At 42.8% G+C, this 24,326-nt stretch overlaps 1 protein-coding gene and 1 long non-coding RNA gene across 8 annotated transcripts; one reads left to right on the forward strand and one right to left on the reverse strand.

Moving 5' to 3' along the window:
• The first annotated feature begins 256 nt into the window (after positions 1-256).
• On the forward strand, positions 257-12,219 carry LOC106579795 (uncharacterized). 2 transcript variants are annotated; one of them, XR_006761122.1, is made up of 4 exons: positions 257-1,311; positions 4,319-4,420; positions 4,950-5,081; positions 11,948-12,219. It is a non-coding gene; the product is annotated as an uncharacterized lncRNA (long non-coding RNA). The 2 variants fall into 2 exon arrangements; XR_001322753.2 differs by lacking the exon at positions 11,948-12,219 and adding an exon at positions 9,920-11,621.
• Positions 12,016-22,382, reverse strand: LOC106579794 (ubiquitin-associated domain-containing protein 1). 6 transcript variants are annotated; one of them, XM_014159980.2, is made up of 11 exons: positions 21,942-22,382; positions 21,442-21,562; positions 21,106-21,179; positions 20,782-20,886; positions 20,507-20,551; positions 20,304-20,406; positions 16,990-17,098; positions 16,483-16,756; positions 16,109-16,195; positions 15,492-15,630; positions 12,016-15,356 (listed from the first exon to the last, which is right to left on the reverse strand). In XM_014159980.2, the coding sequence occupies exons 1-11, from the start codon at positions 22,077-22,079 to the stop codon at positions 15,241-15,243; spliced, it is 1,311 nt and encodes a 436-aa protein (XP_014015455.1). In that variant the 5' UTR covers positions 22,080-22,382; the 3' UTR covers positions 12,016-15,240. The 6 variants fall into 6 exon arrangements, with proteins under 6 accessions (XP_014015455.1, XP_014015454.1, XP_045560209.1 ...); XM_014159979.2 differs by having other exon boundaries at positions 20,782-20,889; XM_045704253.1 differs by lacking the exon at positions 20,507-20,551.
• Positions 22,383-24,326: the final 1,944 nt, after the last annotated feature.

Genomic DNA, 24,326 nt, shown 5'->3' on the forward strand with positions numbered 1-24,326 from the left:
AATGTCCAATTTGGGTGCGATCAATTAGCTTAATTTATCAGAGATCAAATTATATTTCAACAAAACAATGTTGCAGGAATGCTTATCCTAACTACAGAAAGGATTTCAGAACAATCTGAGATGGTGGGTGTCATGGCTTGCTGAAATGACATGGAAAGACCCTTTGGACTCATTTACATTTAATAACTGGGTGAAGCTGTGTTAGTCAGTGAGTTTCCGGGAGTGGCGGCTTGTGTTGAATTTGTGTGTTTACAGTGTGTCTGGGTGTGCGCGTGCGACAGAGAATGTTAACAGTACGTACAGTATGTGAATGTGTCCACAAAGTTGCATTTTCTGTGTTGAGGTTAAAAGAGAAAGGGTACTTCCTCCTGCTCTATTTTTATCGGTTTCTCATGCTGGCTGGAGTGGAGCTCTCCTTGGTCTCTTGTTGATGACAGCCCAAATCCAGGCATACCTGTGTTCAAATACAATTTAAAATAATTTTAAATACTTCAGTTTTGCTTGATTGAACTTGACTGCTGCAATGGAACCAATGGAATAGTCGCAAACTATCTGGCACTCCAAGAAGAAACTCCAGGAAGGCTAAAGCAAACACTCAAAGTATTTGGAAGATTTCAAATAGTGTTTGAACCCAGGTCTGAGCTCAGGCGAAGGTGGTCTTTCAGTTCCAGACAGCCAAATGAAGTGCTCTCCTTTCCCCTCCTCTCTCTCTGTGCTGTAAAGAGGGGCTGCTTTGTGGCCTTCAACACCCCCACTCACTCCCCTCCCTCCACTCCAGCCCCCCTGTGTGGGATCGCCTTGACGACAGGAAGTTTATATATGTGAGTCAGAGAACAGAGGCAGGCGGATGGGGGAGGGGCCTGCACCACGGTTCCCGGCACTCTCTCATTCAGAGCACCGCTAAGCTGGCTAGGCTAAAAGGGCTAACACCTGAGCTGGGAGAGAAGGAAAACCCTTCTGCAAAACTTCCCGCTACAGGGATCCACAGAAAGAAAAGACTGGGGGAATTCTCTGCTGGCTAGAACACTCAGACTAGGGGGAAAAGGAAGAAAAGCCAATCAGTAACAGTAAGGTACAGCTGTCGGGACTCCGGAGAGAGAGGCTAACCTCGGGACAGTTTTTAAATAAGATAGGAGAACTCTCAGCTAGCCACGGAGCACACTTTGCTGTCAAAGACTTCGTCAGGAGGACTCTTCAGGAAAGGAAAACCCCAGACCAAATATAGCAGAGCACACTCAGCACAGTCTGGAGGAGAAGGGGAGAGAGAAGGAGAACTGCCGGAGCCAAATTTGACTGGACTTCACACTGGAAGTAAGGCAGAAGAATGTCAAGAATAAGAGTGGGTGGGGGGAGCACAACAGAGATGTGTTTCCCCAGTTGGTCACTCTCCCTCCGTCCTTATGTGTGTGTCATGACATTGTTTATAGTTGGCTGTAGAATGTGCTGATGTGTGTGTGTGTGTGTGTGTGTGTGTGTGTGTGTGTGTGTGTGTGTGTGTGTGTGTGTGTGTGTGTGTGTGTGTGTGTGTGTGTGTGTGTGTGTGTGTGTGTGTGTGTGTGTGTGTGTGTGTGTGAGAGTGTGTGAGAGTGTGAGAGTGTGAGAGTGTCAGTTCCCACTGTGTTATGCACTCCCCCATGTGAAGTACCCGGTCTATAGTCTAGGAAGGGCAGGACGGGTGCATTTATTAGTGCAGAAAATGTTTTTCAAGGAAAGCAAGTATTTGTTATTGGACAAATTCAGGTATCCATGTTTCGACCTATTAGCTGTCTAGTGAGAATACACCCTAGGACAGCCCTCTGACCTAGCCAGGGCTGGATCCTTGAACAATGGACATTCCCAAAATTATCATCTAGTTATATCTCCTTTAGCTAAGGCTGCAGAGATAAAATGGTGGTGATAACATTGTTGCCAACTTTAATGAGTCTCTGGCTGGTTGAGTAGCAGTGAAAACAGGATATGTGTGTGTGTGTGTCTTTCTTCCTCCCTCGAGTCCTTGTCTGTTATGTAAGTGAAATACAACACTTCAGTCATATGAGATGCATGAAGTTGAGTCAAGTTCATGGTTGTGCGTGTGTGTGCATGGGTACTCGATATCGATCCGTCTTCACCTCTGTGCAGCGCTCTGCTCCTAAATAAAAATTCCAGGTCACACAGTAAAATATTTAGGCGCATATGCAAGGAAAATGGTCGCACTGTAAAGCCCTGCTGTGGCTCGCTTACAATTGATCGTTGCTGTAACTTTTCTCCATCTCTCTATAGTAGGGGTTTCCAACACTGTTCCAAGAGAGCTACTGTCCCGTAGGTTTTTGCTCCAACCCCAGTTGTAACTAACCTGGTTCAGTTTATCAACCAGTTAATTACTACAATTAGGTGTTCTAAATTAGGGTTGGAGTGAAAACCTACAGGATGGTAGCTCGCCAGGAACAGAGTTGGAGAATCCTGCCTAAATCCTAGAAATGTCTAGTGCACGTGTCAAACTCATTCCATGGAGGGCCAACTGTCTGCAGGTTTTCGCTCCTCCTTTGTACTTGATTGATGAATTGAGGTCATTAGTTAGTAAGGAACTCCCCTCACCTGGTTGTCTAGGTCTTAATTGAAAGAAAAAAACATAAAAAGCATACACTAGGCCCTTTAATGGATTGAGTTTGAAACCCCTGTTCTTGTGAGTAAGCCATGCGTTGTCCGCTCATTTTTTGGCATACACAGTGGCTTGTGTCCCAAATGGCACCCGATTCCCTACATAGTGTGCTACTTTTGACCAGAGCCCTATGGGCCCTGATCAAAAGTAGTGTTCTATATAGGGAATAGGGTTCCATTTGGGACGTAACCACAGTGTATGCCAGAGAGTGAGCGGACAACTCATAGTAGGACTGCCGGTGTGCGTTCGTATAGCATCAGCCTTTTTAGATGTATGCAACTGTGCTTTTTGAGGGTTTTTTTAAGTAGGTGTGAGTGTGTGCCTGTCTGCCACCCCAGGTAGGATCACATAATTCTATCCAGGTCATCAGTAGGGACCTGCCAATGAATTATACTCAAAAGCAAACATTACATAACTGCAGGTGGCAGTATATCACCGACACTGACTTTGTACCTGTTCAAACAACACTCCAGGTGGCAGTATGTGTGACAGGTTAAAGGAAATACTCATAGCCTGTTATACATTAAAAAGTATTAGTAAGTTCATAGTATGTGAGGATCTTAAAACATCTAAGGTTAAAAAGATCATGCATTCTGTATTAGTTGATAGAGATTGATAACATTCATAATTGTGTTAAAGTTAAAATCCATCAAGCGTACAAAAGGTAAGAATTGTAAAAGGAATGTGTAAACGTTATATTGATTACTTTATTTTGTGGTGCCTAATTGAAGGGGAAAAGTGTTAATCTGTGATCTACTAAATGCTCTTTAATCTATGAGCCTGAGATCGATTGCTCTGGTCTCCACCCAAGTTCGCGGGGAAATCGCGGTCTTTTCCTCATTACAGTAAAAGTTCTCACTGAGGAAATAATACCGTATCACTCTCGTGATTATTTCTCCCCTTTTTCAGGGGCGTAACATATGCACCCGTTCAGTTTGTTTACCAACTCATAGAAGAAGTAGAAATTGACTACTTTAAAATGGAGATAGTCTCAATGGCACTGCCCATGCTGTCACAGACGCCATAATGTGACAGCTACAAAGAGGAAAAGTGTGTGTGTGTGTGTGTGTGTGTGTGTGTGTGTGTGTGTGTGTGTGTGTGTGTGTGTGTGTGTGTGTGTGTGTGTGTGTGTGTGTGTGTGTGTGTGTGTGTGTGTGTGTGTGTGTGTGTGTGTAGATGGGCCATCTTAAGTGCGTACATGTTTGTGGTTCTGCTCTCTGGCAGAGAGGAAATGCGTGCAACTACTTTTATCCGTCTGGGAATAGGAGCCCCTTTGTGAAGCAACTGTGGAGGAAATGGATTGGAAGCTGACGTCCGTTCTGTAGAAATATAGCGTTACTTACCCACATTCATCCACAACTTCTGACCCAATCAATCTATCAATACATACACACAAGCACACTTGTGCACTCACTCACGCACAACAAGTACTAAAAAATCAGTCGTACATCTAAAAAGGCTGATACACAGTACACGGGGAGCACACAAACACACACACTCAGTAGGAATGCTTAAGCATGGGACTCGATGTGCTTCCTCCCGTATGCATTCCTGATCACATCACATTGCACAACCCCTGGTTTCATTTCTCTGAGCACTGTGTGTCTTGCTCTTTCACTTCATCTCTCTGTCTCGCTCTCTTTCTTTCTCAAGTGATATTTGTCCTCTCTGTGTGTGCAGATCATCACTCCGTGTCGTCGGCTGATTCTGTGTGCAGACAACAGGAAAGAGATGGACTGGATGGCAGCCCTGAAGAGTGTTCAGAACAGAGAACACTTTGAGGTGAGGGCAAGGTCAGAGGTCAGGGGTCACTCTTCTCTCCCTCTCATCCAATCCCAGGGTGCATCCCAATAATCTCTCCTTCCTCCTGAAGTGTGCACTTGTTCACTACTCCCCACAAATTTAAACACATTGGATTGGTGTAACCATGGGCAAGAGGGAGTTTCCATATATCAGTCATTTCCTTCGAAATGGGTTAACAAGACCCACACTTTGGGAAAGCAGAGATACCTGGGGCACACCCCAAAATTGACCCCTGGACCCTACCCTCATAGCCTAGACACTTGTATGGAAGGGAAAGGATACGTTCGGCAGGTATAAGTAATATGGTAATAGCTTCGATTTGACCTTTGGTAGGTTAGTTGGAAGTTTCGCTGTATCGTTATTGCCTTTCTAATAAATGTATAAATGGAAACTCTAGGATTTAGAACGCCAGCTAACTGTAACTGTAAATCACCATATTGGCATTGTTGCACCACTGGCAGGAGAGAACTAACTTTTTTCAGACTAACTTTTATGATTTTTTTTGCAGAGCATACAGTCTGGCAGTTTATCGCCAGTTCCCCCTATGGGCACAAGTGAGAATTAGAATTGGACGAGGTGTACGGCGTCTCATCCCTGCGTGTGTTGTTTCTTCCATAAGGCAACATACCCAGAAGCAAAGGTATTTACATATGGTTTGAGTTTGAATAAAACCAGTTAATTTAGTAAATCTAGCCTGCTTTCATTTTTTTATTCAAGACATAGGCCTAATGCCTGCGCCTTATGTAAAAATAGTATTAGTTAGCTTGTCCACTATAACAACAGGTTCAAGCGTAACCAGATTGACTTGCTTTGAAGATAAAACTACTTTCATCGCGCACTAAGCCCATGTCCCTGGAGTAGTGACTTCAACTAGTTGCCATCTATTGGAAAGGAATGGTAACTACACTGGGCAGCTAGTTGGCAGAGTCAAAGTAGACTTTAATAATATATATTTTATTTAACTAGGCAAGTCAGTGAAGAACAAATTGTTATTTACAATGATGGCCTACCGGGGAACAGTCGGTTATATGCCATTTAGCAGACGCCTTTATCCAATGTGAACTGGGTGCATCAGTGTGGAAACAGATCATAGAAACAGGATTACAATTTTAAGATAATGGATGGTCAGTCCTTACCTCTATAGCTCTGTCTATGAATTTGAGAGTGGGTACATTTCTTCAGCCCCATCCCTCAGCGTTTTACCGAAAGAGGAGCAGGGAGACACTTATTGTTTATACTGCTGATTGCCACATTAAGTTAAGATGCAGATTAAATACACACCAAAATATGTTACAGATACTATATAAATGTCCCATCACTCAGACAGTTAGTGAATACACAGCATCCAGCACAGCAAACAATCAAATGTATTTTACAAAAGCCCTTTTTACATCAAAATAATAACCACAGTAGTTATAGAGGGTGCAACAGTTCAACACCTCAGGAGCAAATGTCTGTTGGCTTTTCATAGCTGAATATTCATACGTTGAGAGAGAGAGAGTCAAAACAGCAGGACCAGGACAAGGTAGCATGTCTGTTGAATGGGTAAAAAAAATCAGTGGAAAAACAATTCCACTCCGATGGATGGGTGGATCTCTGAATTCGCTTTTGAATGGCCTGCTCCTTCTCCATTTTCGGAAACATCAGCCCACTCCCCCAAAGTGATCGATAGAATATCTTGGCTCGCACTGTGATGATTGTGATTCTGAGCTCTCAGGTTCATACAGCGAGGTATGGTCTTCACTGATCTCACTCTCCATCTGTAGCGAATAGTGGTAGGACTCGGTTGTATACTGATGGTTGTGAGCTCAATCTAGCTGGGCCCAGAGCTCTTTAGTGATGGGCCCGGTGGACACTCTGTAGGCCACTGACATATTCAAAGATTCCTCCGGCATCTCACCATACATCTGCATGTAGTGATTGAACTCAACCTGCAGGAGGTTGGTTTGTTGTGACTGAGTGGGGAGTAACAGCTGCGGGAAATGTTCTGACAGATGGGTGTGTCTTGAGCCTTGTTCACACTGGCAGTTTGAAGTGATTCAAAACATTTTAGCATATCCAATTCGAATATGTTTTTTTCCTGCAGTCAACAGCACATGGATCTGGACATTTCAAGCTACATACATATACAAAAATGATTCCTGGCCATTTGTGTCTGAACAATAAAATCTGATTTGCCCTCAAGTCATTTTTAGACTGTTATTTGGCATATATTGTTGCTTGCTAGCTACATTGTTGACAGTTTTACAATAACATGTGGTAGCTAACGAACTTGATAATTGTTTACAAACACATTAGTGAATGTGCTAGAAAGCTAAACAGTTACCTAGCTAGCTAGTTGACTGCTGTGGCTAGCCAAAAATGACTTGTTTTGAAAGTTGGACAATCTTATCCTTTCAGGCTTTAAAAAGTGTTCTTACACTATGATTTTGATCATTCAAAGCAACTGGGAAACGTCCATGGAAGCTATTGTTGTCACCTTAGATTGCTACATAACTTCTGAGTGATAGGAACAACGAGCACCACTACCAATCAGCCTACGTCACCCCGCCAACACCCGTTGTTACTTTGACAACTAGCGTAGCCATGTCAGCAAATGACTGCTGTCTGAACACAGACAAATACAATTTGGTCACTTGTAACTTGCTGTTTGGACATTCAGTATTCCAAGACGGATTTGAACAACAAAACTGATTTGAGCATTAAGGCCTGCAGTGTGAACACGGCTTTAATGGTGGCAAGGACACACACAAGAAACAACCACATCAAACCACACCCCCAAGCCAACTCACATTTGGCTTATGTCATGGCCACCAGCATTTCCTGAGGAGCAAGCCAAATTCACTGGAATGCTTTTCCAACAGTTTTGTAGGAGTTCCCACATATGCTGAGCACTTGTTGGATTCTTTTCCTTCACCCTGCGGTCCGACTCATCCCAAACCATCTCAATTTGGTTGAGGTCGGGGGATTGTGGAGGCCAGGTCATCTGATGCAGCACTCCATCACTCTCCTTCCTGGTAAAAATAGCCCTTACACAGCCTGGAGGTGTGGTGGGTCATTGTCCTGTTGAAAAACAAATGATAGTCCCACTAAACTTAAACCAAATGGGATGGCGTATCGCTGCAGAATGCTGTGGTAGCCATGCTGGTTAAGTGTGCCTTGAATTCTAAATAAATCACAGACAGTGTCACCAGCAAAGCACCCCCACATCAAAACACCTCCTCATCCATGCTTTACGGCGGGAAATACACATGCGGAGATCATCCGTTCACCCACACCCCGTCTCACAAAGACACGGCAGTTGGAACCAAAAATCTTCAATTTGGACTCCAGACCAAAGGACACATTCCCACCGGTCTAATGTCCATTGCTCATGTTATTTGGCCCAAGCAAGTCTCTTCTTCTTATTGGTGTCCTTTAGTAGTACTTTCTTTGCAACAATTTGACCATGAAGGCCTGATTCACACAGTCTCCTCTGAACAGTTGATGTTGAGATGTGTCTGTTAATTGAAATCTGAAGCATTTATTTGGCCTGCAATTTCTGAGGCTGGTAACTCTAATGAACTTATCCTCTGCAGCAGAGTTAACTCTGGGTCTTCCTTTCCTGTGGCGGTCCTCATGAGAGCCAGTTTCATCATAGTGCTTGATGGTTTTTGCGACTGCACTTGAAGAAACTTTCAAAGTTCTTGAAATGTTCCGGATTGACTGACCTTCATGTCTCAAAGTAATGATGGACTGTCGTTTCTCTTTGCTTATTTGAGCGGTTCTTACCATAATATGGACTTGGTCTTTTACCAAAGAGGGCTATCTTCTGTATACCCCCCCCCCACCTTGTCACAACACAACTGATTGGCTCAAGCGCATTAAGGAAAAAAATTACACAAATTAACTTTTAAGAAGGCATACCTGTTAATTGAAATGCATTCCAGGTGACTACCTCATGAAGCTGGTTGAGAGAATGCCAAGAGTGTGCAAAGCTGTCATCAAGGCAAAGGGTGGCTATTTGAAGAATCTCAAATATAAAATATATTTTGATTTGTTGAACACTTTTTTGGTTACTACATGATTCCATGTGTGTTATTTCATACTTTTGATGTTTTCACAATTATTCTACAATGTAGAAAATAGTAAAAAATAAAGAAAAACCCTTGAATGAGTAGGTATTAAAAAACTTTTGACCAGTAGTGTATACACTACTGGATTTTTGTTTTAGATTCCGTCTCTCACAGTTGAAGTGTACCTATGATAAAAATTACAGACCTCTACATGCTTTGTAAGTAGGAAAACCTGCAAAATCGGCAGTGTATCAAATACTTGTTCTCCCCACTGTATGTATATATATATACACACTACTGTTCAAAAGTTTGGGGTCACATAGAAATGTCCTTATTTTTTAAAGAAAAGCATTTTTTTTTTGTCCATTTAAATAATATCAAATTGATCAGAAATAAAGTGTAGACAATGTTAATGGCTATTGTAGCCAGAAACGGCTGATAAAAAAAAAAATGTTTTTATGGAATATCTACATAGGCGTACAGAGGCCCATTATCAGCAACTTTCACTCCTATGTTCCAATGGCACGTTGTGTTAGCTAATCGAAGTTATAGCCACAGTCTAGGACATTTACGGTCATTAGTGAAAACATGTTTATTTTATCTACTGAAAATGTATAAAAATGTGTTACTGATGCTGTTCTGTGGCCAAACATTTTGGAATGTTTGCCACAAATAAAAGTATTAACACATATTTCCTTATTTTCACAATCTCCATATCTCGAAACTAGTTGCAACTGGTTTAATTGTATTTAGGCCCAGAGCCTTCTGTTCACGTAAACAGGATAGGCCCAATAAACAAGCTCTTAAATCTTTTCGTGGTTCAAACTTAAGTGAAAATCTGGCTGAAATGTTCTTCGAACTCTGTAGATCAGTTTATGAAGGATAACGATCTGCAGAGGCTGTTTCAGAAAGGTGGGGTTGGATACCACATGTTCAGTCATCATGACACCAGCAACAATAATCAGATTAGAGAACTTTTTAGAGAAAATAGAAACCATACTGATAAAAACAGATTAGCTGGTCATGGCACTGGAGAAATGCAGCTACAGTAGTTACATTATCATCACTGCAGCAATGCTGATTGGCTGATGATAGTAAAGTGTTTGGCAAACAGTTTGAAAACATGACACTGCCTGGAGGAAACACCAGGTGCAGGAAAGACAGTGGCAGGGACAGAAGGGATGGGAGGGACAGTGGTAGGGACGGGAGGGGTGGTGGCCGGGACAGGAGTGACAGGAAGGACAGTGGAAGGGACAGGAAGTATGGGAGGGACGGTGGCAGGGACAGGAGGGATGGTAGGGACCGTGGTATTGGGAGGGACGCTGTGGAATAACAAGGCTTTCAGGGGCCGGACGATGACACCAAATGACTGCTTCTCTCTCACACACAGGTCATGTCATGAATGTGTTTCTATCTGTATCAGGCCAGGCGTACCTGTATGTTGCAGGTGAGTTTATCTTCTCCAAGAATCACAGGCAACAGCTCTCAATCTCCACCGCCCAGCTGATTGGCTCCACAGCAGCACAGCACCCCCTCCTTAGTGATGTAGCTGAACCCTCATCAACACCGTCTCTCCAGCAACACAGCACCCCCTCCTTAGTGATGTAGCTGAACCCTCATCAACACCGTCTCTCCAGCAGCACAGCACCCCCTCCTTAGTGATGTAGCTGAACCCTCATCAACACCGTCTCTCCAGCAGCACAGCACCCCCTCCTTCGCGGTGTAGCTCAACCCTCAGCAGCACCGTCTCTCCAGCAGCACAGCACCCCCTCCTTAGTGATGTAGCTGAACCCGCATCAACACCGTCTCTCCAGCAACACAGACAAAGACAATAAACACACTGCATTGGTCTTGCTGGTGCCTTCAAACCAAAACTAATGAAACGTGGTGGAGGAAATATGTTGTTCTAACTTTTTCTTTGTCAACATGAGCCCTGTGTTGTATAATGCTGAACCATTGACCAATAGTGTCCTCTACTGGTGCTTTCTGAGAGTGAGTCACACGTGAACTGGTGGGCAGGATTGTAAAGTAAGTAGTCTCCAATTCACTCAGACACTAACTGCTAGGCTTTTCCGGCTTCAAGCCACCCAGTCCAACAAAGCAAGGTCACAGCACCTTATGGAACAGTAGCATCTATCCGAAATGGACTCAAGTAGCCTCCTTCCTTGACAGGATGGAAAGGAACTGTAAAGATGCTGTTGTATTTCAGAAGACAATGAAACACAAAATGTGACCTCTCTCACGTCAGTTAAATTCAAAAGCCTTTAATTGGTACTACATTTGAGAAGTGATGTTACAAAGCTTTTCACATTTTCCACAGGTGAGAAGTGCTATTCACATGAATATGACCTGGAGTGAGAAACTAGATCAGGTCCCGGTTTCCCAAAAGCATCTTAAGGCTACGTTCATTGAACTTAGCCTTAAAGCTGCAATCAGCAGTAGACACAATAACAAAGTGGCCTCCCCACTGCTGGTTCAGGTAAAAAGCTGAGGGATGGGGCTGGAGAAATTTAAGGACTGATCATACATGATATCAAAATCATAGTTTTAACAACGTTTTGAGGCTATATAGTGTTTGTTTAAATGTTCATTGTTTACAAACACTGGTGTAAAACAAGCTTATATTTTGGTTCTGATGGGGTATGACAGTTCATCTAAGCTCATGAGGCATTTATGAATTATATTATTCAAGAATCAATGGGTACATATCAACTTCTAAGTCCAAAAATGGATGCAGCAACTGCTGATTGCCCTAACCTTTGATGCTTGCAGATCTGAAACGGTCTGGACAGGCATAACCAGTGTAGTACTGGTGGAGCTCCCACCATATTGCCTACTCCTTACGTATCTGCAAACATGCTGAGGCCAGATCCACGTACTGGTTAGGACCAAAGGTGTAGGGAGCATATTGGGACCAACTGCAAGACAAGAGTTGGGCAAACTGAGAGGAGTAAGTTAATGACCAGACAAATACCATATACCAAGTACCTGTGCTACTTGTCAGGTGTCAGTGCTGTTATCCAATCAACAGAACGGTCAGGTGCCAGTGCTGTTACCTAATCAATAGACAACAGAACAGTGGTGTTTGAGTGCTTTTACTTAATCAACAGAACTATCAGGTGTCAGTGCTGTTCCCTAATCAACAGAACTGTCAGGTGTCAGTACTGCACACAACATGCAACCTGAGAACACTGCTTTAGTGAAGACACATTAAGCAGCACAGGACAGTGATGTCAGATACTTTGCTTAATAAATGCTATTAGTGGTGCCATAGTAAAAATGTCAATATGTTTCAACATTAGATAACCTGCAGCATAGTCTGGGCTGGCTAATGCTAGAACAGAATGGCATCCAGGCTATAGATTGTTTCACATCTAGAAAAAAACACAGTCTTTTCGGTATGAAATGCATTGAGTACCTATGATTCTCTCTCTCTCTCTCTCGTTAACAGGTCCACACTATCTAAGGGAGATTAAACGTTCCCCCCATTTCAGGTAAACAAAGCACAGGATTCAAAAGAAAACAGCAACAGAAATGCTTTTAATGTAATGGTGATTTGAATGACAGTAGCCCCGAGGGCGAGGCTAGTCGGTTTAACAGAATGAGAGAGTATATTGCATAGGTTGTTAATACCGGACAGTATAGTATGGAAACCCAGTACAAACAATCCAACTGCCAAGATGACTCTCACACTCTAAAAATACCCTTTAAGCACTGATCAAAGACCAATCTAGCCTTTCAGCTCCTGATGGCTCATGTTTGTACCTAGAGTCTTCTACCATTCAGTCTCTACAGTTGGGAAATACATGATTTGATATTGGATTACTATGAAAAACCAAAAACGGTCCATGTTGTTAAAACAAATAACACTTGCCATGATAGAAAACTTTGCCACAGCATCCTAGACCTGTATACAGAAAGGCTGCCAATGTAGTCTTCTCCTCCTCCATCTATACAAATGCTTTGAACATTCAAAAATGCTACATTGCTCGACAGATCCGTGACCTGCTAGTGAAAAACGTATTTTCAGAAAATGTGTATAGATCTATTTTGTAAAGAAATTGTAATTCAATAACTTGAAGTGCAAATTTCAGATTCTCTAAATAGTAATATTAATAAGATCAAGTAACTAGTTTGGCTAAAATATAAATAAACACAATTCAAGCAAATACTTCATTAAAAAACATTTAAATAATTGTCAAATATTGCATTTTACCAAACCATACTTAGTGACGCTCTGTTCAATAAGCCAGGTTTTCATGGATCAGTTAAAGCCTTAAGTCAAATTTTTGCACAACAGGAGTAGAGATTTGCCTCATAGTGGCATAGCTAGAAAAAAACAGCCTCCCTGAGCAAAGTCACAACACTACAATTCAAATATTGAATAAAACACTCAAAGCTTGGCAAAACACACCATGCATCCTTCATGTTCTTCTTTTAGATGAAATTCACAATGAAAACAAGGTCTTCGTCCCAAATGGCACCTTAATCCCTAATAGTGCACTACTTTTGACCAGGACCCACAGGGCTCTGGTCAATACTAGTGCGTTATTTAGGGAACGTGGTGCATTTGGGAAGCACACTAAGAGCCCCATAAATCAGTCATATTGAATCATATGTAACAAAAGCAGTACTAGTGTTTCTGGGAAGTCACTTATTGTTATTATAAATTACTGTCAAAGGATATAGAATAAACATACAGCCTCACTAACCCATTGCATTTCACACATTCCTAACACTACAATCAAATATGTATTCTAACAGGTCTACAAAACTCAAGTCCATCTATAGATTCTAGCTATTGCACAACAAGTTACTGTATTATAGTTTGAACTGGTCTGTCTGGTGACAAGGCAAGTCCTCTCACAGTCAATAATAAGTTCATGTTTTGGTTAAACAGCTCACATCTACTTTGCTCTCAAAAGTACAACGGCCCACCACTAGACTAGCCGTTTTACTGAGCTCAGTATACCACTGCATGTAAAATTCTTCAATGCATTGGCTTACATGTTGATACCTAGTTTGCTTCATTGCAGGAAGGAATGATACACCTTCACATCACTCAAACGATTACCTTTAAATCATTTATGTGATGTTCGTGGATCAAGCCTCAATTTCCCCTGAAACCTATCATACTGTATTCTGGTCCCAGATCTGTTGTTGCTCTTGTCAGCGCCATTGCTCATTGTCAAGCCAAATATGGTTTGACACAATCAGTGACAATGAGTTGGCATGATAGCACAAACAGACTGGCACTCAGGCCAACCATTCCACTCATTGGCAGAAAATGTATTTCTCAGGAGTTCCAGGAGTAATATTTTGCCTGCTGCAGTGAGCTGTGGTAAGAGTATTGAGAACAGGCGCAGAATCAGAGCACATTGAGAATTTATACATAGGTCTCGAGATAAAGCAGGACCAAAGACCACTTTTACACAGACTTGACTTCACAGACACTAAAAAGACAGCTTATAATACTACACTTTGCTAAAATAGGCAACAACAAAAAATGTAGCAGTTAAATAAATATTTGGGAGAAGCACAAAGAAAATGTCCTTTACTTTTCCACATCTGAGTAGTGACTCACAGCAGGCAGTAGGTTCCCAAGGTTGAACAGAGTGAGAGATAAAGTGTCTGACCACCCACATCCACCTGGGGTGCATTCATTAGTGTCAGTGTAGTAAAACATTTCACAATGAAAATTAGAATTTCTATTGGACAAATTCAGATAGGCCCTTTCCTGTTTCAATCCATTTGCTTGTGTTTGCTTCCTACTGAATACACCCCTGTACCTCTACTGACAGTGATAAGCACAACCGTTGACCTCTCTAACATCACCTGGGGCTTAATCATTCAGAAAGGTGAACAGGAACAAAACGTTCAGATAGAAATGTAACATATAGAACTGACATGATGGATTCTCTCTCTGACAAAGAAGAATGCATGTTCTAAATGATGTATTTCTATCTACCTTTAAGTCATTTATTAGACGCTCTTATCCAGAGGGACTTACAGTAGTGAGGGCATACATGTTCATACTGTTACCCTGTGGGAATGTTGCAGATGGTGCCACACGGGACCATATGCAACATTCTGAAAGTTTCAACCTTTTGAATACACCCCTGGCTAGTACTGAATCCTGGTTCCCTCGACATACAACTGTTAGGGTGCATGTTCACATGCAGACCTGTCTTCAACCAAATGACACGGACTGCTTGCCCTGAAGTCATTCGCCTTTGATGAAATGTAGCAATTTAAGGAAACAAATGAAACTGTAATTGATATTTAAATATCGCAAAACATACAAAAGCTGATTTTAAAGTGTAAACATTGTTTTGATGCCTGATGGTCATTTTTTCTGTACATGGATAAATTATTTTAAATAAATCATGTAGGTCTTAACGATAAATTGTTCTTATTAAAATGTAAAAAAACAACAATTTTTATAATAATTTTTATAATCATGTCCATGTTAACATTGTTCTATTTTCTGTGGTATAAATAGATATATCTGTCACATCTCCGTCTTCTAAACTCTTACACATCTTCTCCGGCTTTGACTTTTCAAGGCAAAAACAATACTCGTCACAGCCGTGCACACACACACACGCACGCGCACACACACACACACGCACGCGCACACACGCACGCACGCGCACACACACACACACACACACACACACACACACACACACACACACACACACGCACGCACGCACGCACACACACGCACGGTTTGTGCAGTGTCTACGTGCGGTTGAGTGTCTGGAAGATTCTGGAGATCTGCAGCATGACAGGCCCAGTCTCAGGGTCGTTCATCCACTGGGTGCTATTCAGAGGGTTCTCCAACATGTCCTCAAACGCTGCATAAAGCCAACAAGGGTTTTAGAGGCTAACCTGCTGTGTGACCCTACAGTACACACAACAGAAAACATAATCAAATGCTAACACACATTAAAAAGCCACTTGTGTTTGTGTGTAACAGCGGTCATTCCTACCCAGCAGTGTTTTGGGGTTGGTGAGGCCCAGCTGGACCACGGGGTTCTCCAGGATGGCCTGGAACAGAGGACTGTTGGTGTCGATGCCCTTATCCAGGTCCTCTGGAGACGGCTTCCTGTCCCCCAGCAGCCACTCACACTGCAGGATGACAACACGTTAACCAATCAGCAGCCACTCACTCCGCAAACACGTTAACCAATCAGCAAACACTTACTCACACAGAGGGACAACAAGATGTTTAGGTCAGTTAGTCAACTTCTCTGAAACTAGGATGGTCAATAGAGAATCAGGTCTCGATCCCAATGACAACATGGCCAAAGGGTATGAAAAGCAGTTAAATCATTCCTTCCGCTTGTATAAATTAATTTATTCTGCATATAGAATGTCTCATTGAATACAAGACAAATGCATCATATAGATAGGTCTTTCAGGAGCACTCTGTATCTTCTAAGTGTCATATACTTCATGCTAGCAGATACCTATACTTCCAGGCATTGCGCTAATGGTAGTTAGCATTGGCTCTCGAAACTCCCTCCAACTTCCTTCATACTGGACAGACATAAAAATGGTATCCACGAGTTCATCTGACTCAGGGGAAGTATCCCTTTAAACTTACCGCAGCATCCTGTTGGTTGTTGTTGACTCTCAGAGCATCGACCACCTCCTTCTCATCGAAACCCATCTCCATTAAAGCAATGACTGCCTGCAGAGTTAGACAGCAAAGAGTCTACTCATTCATCTGTGTGAGTTAACAGTTTATATAGTCAATACTTTCATTCCACAAGACATTTGTCATTATTCTATCAAGCTTTTGTAACAATATGATCAATAGAGTTTTATCACACAATGAGTCCAATAATCACAACACAGCAACCGAGTCCATAACTGAACGGCATCACATTACAAACACTGTGTGTAAGCTAGCTACATGTATCAGTATTAGCTTGGTACATCCCAGGCCAGGCCATTGGGACCCACAGTGACACTCACCCGTGAGTCGGCCCTGAACTCTCTTTTCCTTCGGATTCTCTTGAAGATCTCAGTAAGCTCGTCCTGCCTGGCTCCGGTGGCAGCGTCGTCTGTGCTGGTCTGGGAGAGGGTGCAGAGGAGGCTGGGACGGAAGGCGGAGGCCGAGATAGAATGGACCAGGGGGGGTGCTGTGGCCCCTACTGCTCCTGGGGTGTCCTGGCCAGGCAGGGGTGTGTCCACCGTGGGGTCATCTACGTGCTCAATCAGCCACTCCATGGCCTGGGTCACCGACATGCTGCAGGATGGAGGCAGTGAAGGAGGGGCATGGTTAAAACTGTAGTTTCTGTCGTTTCACACTCTTCAGTTCAGATATGGCTCTCTTGTGATTCAAACAACTGGTGAATCTGTATACACTTCACTGATGACCACTGACCAGTAACATGGATGTAAGACTACACTCGTTGTGTCAGTAATTCTGATGTAGAGTCTGACTCCTGCTGCTACTAAGTATAATTGATTGTGACTCACTGATTGAGTCTGAGAGCTTTGATGGCTCTGCTCTCAGGGAAACCCATCTCAGTCAGCTGCTGAAGGGCCGTCTCATCCACCCGGTCCTCATCATCCTCATCCAGCATGGCTGACAAATCACACACAGACACACATTGTTAGTGAACTGGAATAATAGTATAATACAGTTGTCACTCATGAATAGCCTCGGTCAGTATTTCAAAATTGTGTTGCTGGTCCGCACTCAAAAAGGAGATTCAAGTTCTCTTTTTAGTATTTATTTAATTTGGGGGTAGGTAGATAGACAAATGTTTCAGCCTTTGTTAGTGTCATTCAAAAGTAACAATATATACTCTTTATATACAAAAGTATGTGAACACCCCTTCAAAATTAGTGGATTCGGCTATTTCAGCCACACCCGTTGCTGACAGGTGTATAACATCGAGCACACAGCCATGCAATCTCCATTGACAAACATTGGCAGTAGAATGGCTTTAATGAAGAGCTCAGTGACTTTCAACGTGGCACCGTCATAGGGTGCCACCTTTCCAACAAGTCAGTTCCTCAAATTTCTGCCCTGCTAGAGCTGCCCCGGTCAACTGTAAGCGCTGTTATTGTGAAGTGGAAACATTTATGAGCAGCAATGGCTCAGCCGCGAAGCGGTAGGCCACCCAATCTCACAGAACAGGACCGCAGAGTGCTGAAGCGCATAGTGAGAAAAATCATGTTCTCGGTTGCAACACTCACTACAGAGTTCCAAACTGCCTCTGGAAACAATGTCAGCACAATAACTGTTCATAGGAAACTTCATGAAATGTGTTTCCATGGCCGAGCAGCCGCACACAAGCCTGAGATCACCATGCGCAATGGCAACCGCCGGCTGGATTGGTGTACGCCATTGTACTCTGAAGCAGTGGAAACACGTTCTCTGGAGTGATGAATCACGCTTCAACATCTGGCAGTCCGACGGATGAATCTGGGTTTGGCGGATGCCAGGAGAACACTACTTGCCCCGATGCATAGTGCCAACTGTACAGTTTAGTGGAGGAGGAATAATGGTCTGGGGCTGTTTTTCATGGTTTGGGCTAGGCCCCTTAGTTCCAGTGAAGGGAAATCTTAACGCTACAGCATACAATGACATTCTAGACGATTCTGTGCTTCCAACTTTGTGGCAACAGGTTGGGGAAGGCCCTTTCCTGTTTAAGCATGACAACGCCCCCGTGCACAAAGCGAGGTCCATAAAGAAATGGTTTGTTGAGATCAGTGTGGAAGAACTTGACTGGCCTGCACAGAGCCCTGACCTTAACTCCATCGAAAACATTTGGGATGAATTGGAACGCTGAATGCGAGCCAGGCATAATCGCCCAACATCAGCGCCTGACCTCACGAACGCTCTTGTGGCTGAATGGAGAAAGTCCCAGCAGCAATGTTGCAACATCCAGTGGAAAACCTTGCCAGAAGCATGGAGACTGTTATAGCAGCAAAGGGGGGGGGGCAACTCCATATTATTGCCCATGATTTTGGAATGAGATGTTCAACGAGCAGGTGTCCACATACACACGGGTGTGTATTACATGACCAAATATATATATATATATATATATATATATATATATATATATATATACTATATATACACACACACACACACAATATACATATACACACATACATATACACAGTTGAAGTCAGAAGTTTACATAGACCTCAGTTTTTCACAATTCCTGAAATTTAATCCTAGTAAAAATTCCCTGTCTTAGGTCAGTTAGGATCACCGCATTATTTTAAGAATGTGAAATGTCAGAATAATAGTAGAGATAATTATTTATTTCAGCTTTTATTTTTCTTTCATCACATTCCCAGTGGGTAAGAAGTTTACATACACTCAATTAGTATTTGGCAGCATTGCCTTTAAATTGTTTAACTTGGGTCAAACGTTTCAGAGAGCCTTCCACAAGCTTCCCACAATTAATTGGGTGAATTTTGGCCCATTCCTCCTGACAGAGCTGGTGTAACTGAGTCAGGTTTGTAGGCATCCTTGCTCGCACACACTTTTTCAGGTCTGCCCACAAATTTTCTGTAGATGAGGTCAGGGCTTTGTGATGGCCACTCCAATACCTTGACTTTGTTGTCCTTAAGCCATTTTGACAACTTTGGAAGTATGCTTGGGGTCATTGTCCATTTGGAAGACCCATTTGCAACTAAGCTTTAACTTACTGACTGATATCTTGAGATGTCTTCCTCATGATGCCACCTATTTTGTGAAGTACACCAGTCCCTCCTGCAGCAAAGCACCCCCACAACATGATGCTGCCACCCCCGTGCTTCACGGTTGGGATAGTGTTCTTTGGCTTGCAAGCATCCCCCTTTTTCCTCCAAACATAACGATTGTCATTATGGTCAAACAGTTCTATTTTTGTTTCATCAGACCAGAGGACATTTCTCCAAAAAGTACAATCTTGGTCCCCATGTGCAGTTGCAAACCATAGTCTGGCTTTTTTATGGCGGTTTTGGAGCGGTGGCTTCTTCCTTGCTGAGCGGCCTTTCAGGTTATGTCGATATAGGACTCGTTTTACTGTGGATATAGATACTTTTGTACCCGTTTCCTCCAGCATCTTCACAAGGTCCTTTGCTGTTGTTCTGGGATTGATTTGCACTTCTTGCACCAAAGTACGTTCATCTCTAGGAGACAGAACGCGTCTCCTTCCTGAGCGGTATGACGGCTGCGTGGTCCCATGGTGTTTATACTAGCGTACTATTGTTTGTACAGATGAACGCGGTACCTTCAGGCGTTTGGAAATTGCTCCCAAGAACTCAGACTTTTTTTCTGAGGTCTTGGCTGATTTCTTTGGGTTTTCCCATGATGTCAAGGAAAGAGGCACCGAGTTTGAAGGTAGGCCTTGAAATACATCCACAGGTACACCTACAATTGACTCAAATGATGTCAATTAGGCTATCAGAAGCTTCTAAAGCCATGACATTTTCTGGAATTGTCCAAGCTGTTTAAAGGCACAGTCAACTTAGTGTATGTAAACTTCTGACCCACTGGAATTGTGATACAGTGAATTATAAGTGAAATATTGTGTCTGTAAATAATTGTTGGAAAAATGTATTGTGTCATGCACGAAGCAGATGTCCTAACTGACTTGCCAAAACTATAGTTTGTTCACAAGAAATTTGTGGATTGGTTGAAAAACGAGTTAATGACTCAAACCTTAGTATTTGTAAACTTCCGACTTCAACTGTGTGTGTGATATATATATATATATATTCCCTAATCAGTCAGCCAAGGCAGTTGTGAAGGCGTGGAGTGTAACAGCGTCTGCATGTTGTACCATTGGCCTTTTTGAAGAGCTCCACAGCATCAGGATTCAAGGCGAGAAGCTTCTGGGCCACTTCAATGAGAGAGACAAGGATTTTCCTAAGCTCCGTCTGAAACTGAAGGAAAATGTACACACATGCACACATAAACAATAATTAATACTCTATTTTTTGGACTGAGGTTCATGCCATAACATTGAGAGCATTATCAACTTGCCAGGTCTCCTGTGGGAATGAGGTCTTCTGACCTCAATGGGATTTCCTAATTAAATAAAGGGTTACATAAACATTAAATCTTAGCATCAGAAATTTAAAACAGGTTTAATATGACAAACTTCACTCATTTTAACCTGCCTCTGAATATTGTGCAGACCCATGAAATTCAGGACTAGTTGAATTTCAGTACAATAGTCAGTGGAACACTCCTCCAGTGCTTTGAACCATGCATTCAACCAGGTTATTTACAATGGTGTTCAATCCTACTGTACATACGTCTCTGATGTTGTGCTGGGTGACAGTGCGGTCAGTGTGGCGGGTGGACAGGCCAGCGGTGGCCTTCAGGATAGCTTCCTTATCTGGAGCCTTGTTATCTTGCTTCTTCTGACAGACAAGGAGGAATCACACACGGACAATAATCCCAGACAGTACAAATAGTTAGATGTAAGAAGTTTGTTGAATTACTTGTCCATGGTTCTATCCATATTAGCAATCCATTAAACATTTCAGTCTGATGATCAGTGCCTATTTAGTTTCAGCACTGAGTTAGATAACCCACAAACCAATACAATTAAACGAGAGTAAATAAATCAGTTTTACCTTTTCCTCTGCAGATATATCCGCCATTTTCGGAGGGGGTGGCGGTGGTCTCTTCTTTATCAGTAGAAGAACATCTAAAACCGAAGGAATCACTAACTTCCTAGCACAATTTTTGTTGTTGTATTGATTGTATATCGTTATATTTTTACTTTGTGTGACTGTCCTTGTCTATCAGTGTATCAGTGTTTTGTTGCTTGTCATGTGTGTGGACCCCAGGAACAGTAGCTGCTGCTTCTGCAAAAGCTAATAGGGAGCCAAATAAACAAATAACAATCACTAAATGTTTGTGGTGAAAATGGAAACATTGAGACAACTTTGTGACATCCATACAATTACCTTTATCTTTTAAATTTTCATCTGAAACTGTTTTTGTTTCCATGAGGATCCTCTCTGTAGCAGCATGGACAAGTTTGTGGTGTGTGAGTGTTTTGGGGTCTTCAAGACTTCCATGTACATACTGAAAAACAATTAAAACCCAACATTATCCCACAGGCAGGAACAAGTACCAGTACTTTTACCCTGGTAAAAATACTAGCTACAGTGTCATAAGCAGTTTGTAATTGGTCATGTATAGGGTAGATAGACCTACATCAATAGCCAGACTAATTTCGAAAGGTACCAATTATTTCTGCATTACACTAGGAGCATTGTGCCTAGTTTGCAGGTTTAGAGGCTAGACAGCTTGCGAGCCAACTTGCTAAATTATAAATAGCAGTGTCTACCCAGTTACTATAAATACGGAACCACTGACAATTTCAACGGGGCCTGCAAACAGCTACAATTTCACCCCGGGCAAACACCAATGAGCAAGCAGGAAAATAAACACACAAACATACATGTTTCAAGCACTTCTCTTTGAGTTTTTCAATAGTGGTATCCTCTGTAACTTCTTCCAACCACTCCGTACCCTCCATTGTACAAATATGAATTTTTAATATTTTTCCGGCGAATATCTTCTCTTCTTGCACAAACATAGCTGTAGCCTTGGTGTGTAGCTAGATAGCTGCCAGTCCAGTGATGTTGGCTTGCTGTTACGGCTAGCTTGCTAACGTTATGGCGCTAACTGGCGTCTTCGAGAACCAGCGACAACAGTGCAAACGCCTGCACTTTTGATTTTCAGACCATTTTCAGACAGTCTGGTCGTAATTTAACGCGATAGCAGTCTACTGACGTTATTTCGCTAAAAATATTTGTTTACTTTCCTTGAAGAGTCGAGCAGCCAGCCGAAGACCATATTTTGTTGGTAACGATTGACCTCTGAACCCAGGAAACGCAGTGTTGGCCCTGTGCATAGTGGGAGTTGTAGTTACGTTACGTCTTATATCCTTGTTTGCAATATCCTTTTTTGGACTTATACATTTCTAACCATTAATTCTTTAAGAATATAACTTATAAATGCCTTATGAGCTTAGTTCAACTGTTGAACCCGGCAATGAGAATCCCAAAAATCCAATGGCTACACTGACAATTTTCATTGACCCCCTTTTTATTTGCACTGACTCTCTTGCACTGGCTCTATGCACATACATACTCACACAAATACACACATTGGCTGCTGCTCATCTGTTTATTATCTATCCTGATTGCCTAGTCACTTTTACCTCTACCTGCATCAAATCAAATCAAATTTAATTTGTCACATGCTCCGAATATGTGTAGACCTTACAGTGAAATGCTTACTTACAAGCCCTTAACCAACAATACAGTTCAAGAAAGAGTTAAGAAAATATTTAATAAATAAACTAGTAAATACAATAATGAGGCTATATACAGGGGGTTCCGGTACAAGTCAATGTGCAGGGGTACAGATTAGTCAAGTTATTTTGTACATGTAGGTTTGGGTAAAATGACAATGCATAGATAATAAACAGAAGCAGTGTAAAAACAAAGTGGGGGGGGTCAATTTAAATAGTCCGGGTGGCCACTTTATTAATTGTTCTGCAGTTTTGGGGGTAGAAGCTGTTAAGGAGCCTTTTGGTCCTGGACTTGGCACTCCGGTACCGCTTGCCGTGTGTTAGCAGAGAGAACAGTCTATGACTTGGGTGACTGGAGCCTTTGACAATTTTTTGGGCGTTCCTCTGACACCACCTAGTAAATTTTAATAGGTCCTGGATGGTAGGAAGCTTGGCCCCAGTGATGTACTGGGCCGTACGCACTACCCTCTGTAGCGCCTTACGGTCAGATGCTGAGCAGTTGCACATACCAGTGTAACAGTGTAGGTTTCGTCCCTCTCTTCGCCCCAACCTGGGCTCGAACCAGGGACCCTTGCACACATCAACAACTGACACCACGAAGCATCGTTACCCATCGCGCCACAAAAACCACTTCGGGTCTCAGAGCGAGTGACGTCACCGATTGAAACGCTATTAGCGCGCACACCGCTAACTAACTAGCCATTTCACATTGGTTACACCAGACAGTGATGCAACCGGTCAGGATGCTCTCGATGTTGCAGCTGTAGAACGTTTTGAGGATCTCGGGACCCATGCCAAATGTTTTCAATCTCCTAAGGGGAAAATGTGTTGTTGTGCCCTCTTCACGACTGTCTTGGTATGTCTTGGTACTGTCTTGGTATGCTACAGCCACGTCGATGTTAATGGGGGCCTGTTCGCCCTGCCTTTTCCTGTAGTCCACGATCAGCTCCTTTGTCATGCTCACATTGAGGGAAAGGTTGTTGTCCTGGTACCACACTGTCAGGTCTCTGACCTCCTCACTATAGGCTGTCTCATCGTTGTCGGTGATCAGGCCTACCAATGTTGTGTCGTCAGCTAACTTAATTATGGTGTCAGAGTCGTGTTTGGCCATGCAGTCGTGGGTGAAGAGGGAGTACAGTGGGGGACTAAGCATGCACCCCTGAGGGGCCCCAGTGTTGAGGATCAGCGTGCAGATGTGTTGTTACCTACCCTTACCACCTGGGGTCGGCCTGTCAGGAAGTCCAGGATCCAGTTGCAAAGGGAGGTGTTTAGTCCCATGGTCCTTAGCTTAGTTATGAGCTTTGTGGGCGCTATGGTGTTGAACGCTGAGCTGTAGTCAATGAACAGCATTCTCACATAGGTGTTCCTTTTGTCCAGGTGGGAAAGGGCAGAGTGGAGTGAGATTGAGAATGCGTCATCTGTGGATCTGTTGGGGAAGTATGCAAATTGGAGTGGGTCTAGGGTTTCCGGGATGATGGTGTTGATGTGAGCCATGACCAGACTTTAAAAGCACTTCATGGCTACCAA

Source organism: Salmo salar, chromosome ssa20 (genome assembly GCF_905237065.1).
Source record: "Salmo salar chromosome ssa20, Ssal_v3.1, whole genome shotgun sequence".
NCBI classification, from domain to species: Eukaryota; Metazoa; Chordata; class Actinopteri; order Salmoniformes; family Salmonidae; genus Salmo; species Salmo salar.

Excerpts from the sequence above, each read along its gene's own strand:
- LOC106579794 (XM_014159979.2), bottom strand. The coding sequence starts at position 22,079 with ATGTTTGTGCAAGAAGAGAAGATATTCGCCGGAAAAATATTAAAAATT. Across the intron at positions 21,180-21,441 it reads TGAAAATTTAAAAGATAAAG|ATGTTCTTCTACTGATAAAG; the intron begins GTAATTGTATGG and ends CTTCGGTTTTAG. Across the intron at positions 20,890-21,105 it reads ATATATCTGCAGAGGAAAAG|AAGAAGCAAGATAACAAGGC; the intron begins GTAAAACTGATT and ends CTTGTCTGTCAG.